The sequence below is a fragment of the Mandrillus leucophaeus genome, unplaced genomic scaffold (genome assembly GCF_000951045.1).
Source record: "Mandrillus leucophaeus isolate KB7577 unplaced genomic scaffold, Mleu.le_1.0 Scaffold10, whole genome shotgun sequence".
NCBI lineage: Eukaryota > Metazoa > Chordata > Mammalia > Primates > Cercopithecidae > Mandrillus > Mandrillus leucophaeus.
This window is the reverse complement of record NW_012098098.1, coordinates 7,686,809-7,690,041: the sequence shown is the minus strand read 5'-3', so window position 1 is coordinate 7,690,041 and position 3,233 is coordinate 7,686,809. Positions and strand designations below refer to the sequence as shown.

The 3,233-nt window shown below is 52.1% G+C and overlaps 1 protein-coding gene across 1 annotated transcript in view; it reads right to left on the bottom strand.

Moving 5' to 3' along the window:
- The window catches only part of LOC105533973 (AFG3-like protein 1), a 32,715-nt gene that overhangs the window by 19,574 nt on the left and 9,908 nt on the right, over window positions 1–3,233 (bottom strand). The window contains exon 6 of the mRNA XM_011972617.1: window positions 719–989. Within this exon, the coding sequence (XP_011828007.1) occupies window positions 719–989 (271 nt within the window). The remainder of the gene's footprint in view (window positions 1–718; window positions 990–3,233) is intronic.

The window sequence follows — 3,233 nt, the reverse complement described above, 5'->3', positions numbered from 1 at the left end:
TATTTGTTGTTTGGAGCAAACAGTCCAGTGAATGCCCACCCCATCGCGAGGTGCTGGGGGTGGGGGTGCAATGGCACTGCAAGAATCTGGGTGTCCTCAGCTTGGTCCAAAGCCCAGAGGTGATTTAAAGGGTGTGTGAATCGAGTTTCTGTGAATGCAAATATTTCTGGGAAAAAAATCCATGGCTTCTGTCAGGCCCTCAAAGAGTCATGACCCCAAAATGGCACCAAGAGATAAACTTGCTCTGTGTGCCCAGCAGCCAGATCTGGCACCCTGACCCACACCACCCACAATGCGCTGAATGGCTGGCTGCACAGACCTAGCCGCGGTCCGGCTGCACACACCTAGCCGCGGTCCGGCTGCACACACCTAGCCGCGGTCCGCTGCACACACCTAGCCGCGGTCCGGCTGCACACACCTAGCCGCGGTCCGGCTGCACAGACCTAGCCGCGGTCCGGCTGCACAGACCTAGCCGCGGTCCGGCTGCACAGATCTAGCCGCTGTCTGGCTGCACAAACCTAGCCGCTGTCTGGGTCATGGGCTTAAAAGAGGCAGCTACATCTGATCCCAAGCCTGTTCATACAAGTTGTACCTGTTGTTCTATGTAATAAATATTAAACAAACTAATAAAACAGGAGTAAGAACCTACTCTGACCCACAGCCATCTCTGGCTTTGACTTGGAGCCCAGAGGATTACTACATTTTCTAAAATCAGTACCTTTGGAATTTTTGCTCCCAAGTCCTGATACTGCTTGGGATTCTTCAGGAAATTCACAAATTCCATAATTTCCAATTTGGCTTCTTCGCACCCAGCTACATCCGCAAATCGCACATCGATGTTGCTCTTTAAGATCTTGGCTGTTGTCTCACCAACACTGAAGAGGCCCCCTCCTCGTCTACTGCGCCTGGCTCCCATAGGGCCCCTCCTGGCAGCATAGAGGAGAATGCCAACCAGGAGAAGGGTGGGCAACAGTCTTCGCAATAGAGAGCTGGAAAATCCAAGAGAACTACTTGTCACGCTCAGGAGGTCAGAAATAGCACCTTTGTGCCAGGCACGGTGGGTCATGCCTGTAATCCCAGCACTTTGGGAGGCCACCGTAGGAGGATCTCTTGAGCCTAGCAGTTCAAGACCAGCCTGGGCAACATGGCCAGACTGTGTCCCTACAAAAAATATAAAAACGGCCGGGCATGGTGGCTCACACCTGTAATCCCAGCACTTTGGGAGGCCGAAGCAGGTGGATCACCTGAGGTAAGGAGTTCGAGACCAGCCTAACCAACCTGGTGAAACCATCTCTACTAAAAATACAAAACTTAGCTGGGCGTGGTGGCGTGTGCCTGTAGTTCCAGCTACTCAGGAGGCTGAAGTGAGAGGACTGCCTGTGCCTGGGAGTTCAAGGCTGCAATGAGCCATGATGGCACAACTACACTCCAGCCTGGATGACAAAGCAAAACCCTCTTAGAAGAGACCGCTCTAGGACTTTGTTTTGCTACACAAAAGGGAGCAGGTTTTCTTCCTTTTTTTGAGATAGGGTCTCACTGTCACCCAGGCTGGTGGGCAGCGGCACGATCACAGTCACTTTGAACTCCCAGGCTCAAGAGATTCTCCTGCCTAAACCTCCTGAGTAGCTAGAACCACAGGCATGCGTGCCACCACACCAGATATTTGTTTAACTTTTTATAGACACGCAGTCTCGTCTCACTGGTCCAGCTGGTCTCGAACTGCTAGTCTCAGGTGATCCCCCCTCCTCAGCCTCCTAAAGCGCTGAGATTACCTATGTGAGCATCACGCCCGGCCCTCGTCCTTTTTTTTTTTTTTTGACATGGAGTCTCCCTCTGTCACCCAGGCTGGAGTGCAGTGGTGCGATCTCGGCTCACTGCAAGCTCTGCCTCCCGGGTTCACACCATTCTCCTGCCTCAGCCTCCCAAGTAGCTGAGACTATAGGCACCCGCCACCACGCCTGGCTAATTTTTTGTATTTTTAGTAGAGATGGGGTTTCACCCTGTTAGCCAGCATGGTCTCAGATCTCCTGACCTCATGATCCACCTGCCTCGGTCTCCCAAAATGCTAGGATTACAGGAATGAGCCACCACGCCCAGCCTCTTTTTTAAAAAATGTGTCAAAGTCTGTCCAGCACTAGGCCTCTCCAGTTCTGAAGGCTCTAGTCACAGGCATTTCTATCTCCCTGATGTAACCTGTGGCTGCCTTGGTGGGGCAGGGAGGGTTAACAATTCCACCACCCACCACCTCCTCCACCCGGCCAAGCAGCCCTGCTGGAGCTTACACCACATCTCCCCCAGGAGCCAGGAGGTGCCTCCAGCAGACCCAGCAAGGCCTCCTGGCATCTAGGGCCAACCGGACCTGTTTCATCAGAGGAAGACACCAAATGTCTTCCTGCTTTATTTTTTATCTTTGCTCTTGCTCTTCAGAGGCCATCCCTCCTCCAGTGGCTCTGCAGTCCCTTTCAGCCCCACATACAACCAGGCATTCTCGGCAACTCAACAAGCAAAGACAGAACCCAAGTCAGCAATAAACAGCACCTAGATGACATCCAGGAGCTCCAGCAGGAGACCGCAGGCCTGAGCCCTGCCACTAGAATCTGAGAGTTAATCTCCAGATTTCTACCTGCCTCACCTTCTCTCACCCCACTGCGGCCCCTACTCTGTGCTTAAACATATGTCTCAAAGAAACCACCAAAACCACTACAATTCCAATTTTTACACCCTCCTGGCTAAAGCTGGTACTGGATTTGTACTCTCTCTTGGTTCAGTTTTCAATTCTGGGCAGAAGGGCCGGAGAAGACAGAGCAATGACATCCCCAGGATGTAAACATGACAACAGGATCCACGCTCAGCAACACTGATTTCTGTGCTGAGTCCTGGGATGCACAGAGTATTTCATCTGGTCTTTGCCCTCATGTCCATAATTACTTTAAGAACATACGATGCAGTGGAAATCCAAGATAACATGAGAACCATGGGAAGCTTAGAATGACCAAGTGTCGGGCAGGTGTGGTGGCTCACACCTGTAATCCCAACACTTTGGGAGGCCCAGGCGGGCAGATCACAAAGTCAGGAGATCGAGACCATCCTGGCTAACATGGTGAAACTCCATCTCTACTAAAAATATAAAAAAGTAGCCAGGCATGGTGGTGGGTGCCTATAGTCCCAGCTACTCGGGAGGCTGAGGCAGAAGAATGGCGTGAACCCAGGAGGCAGAGCTTGCAGTGACCCAA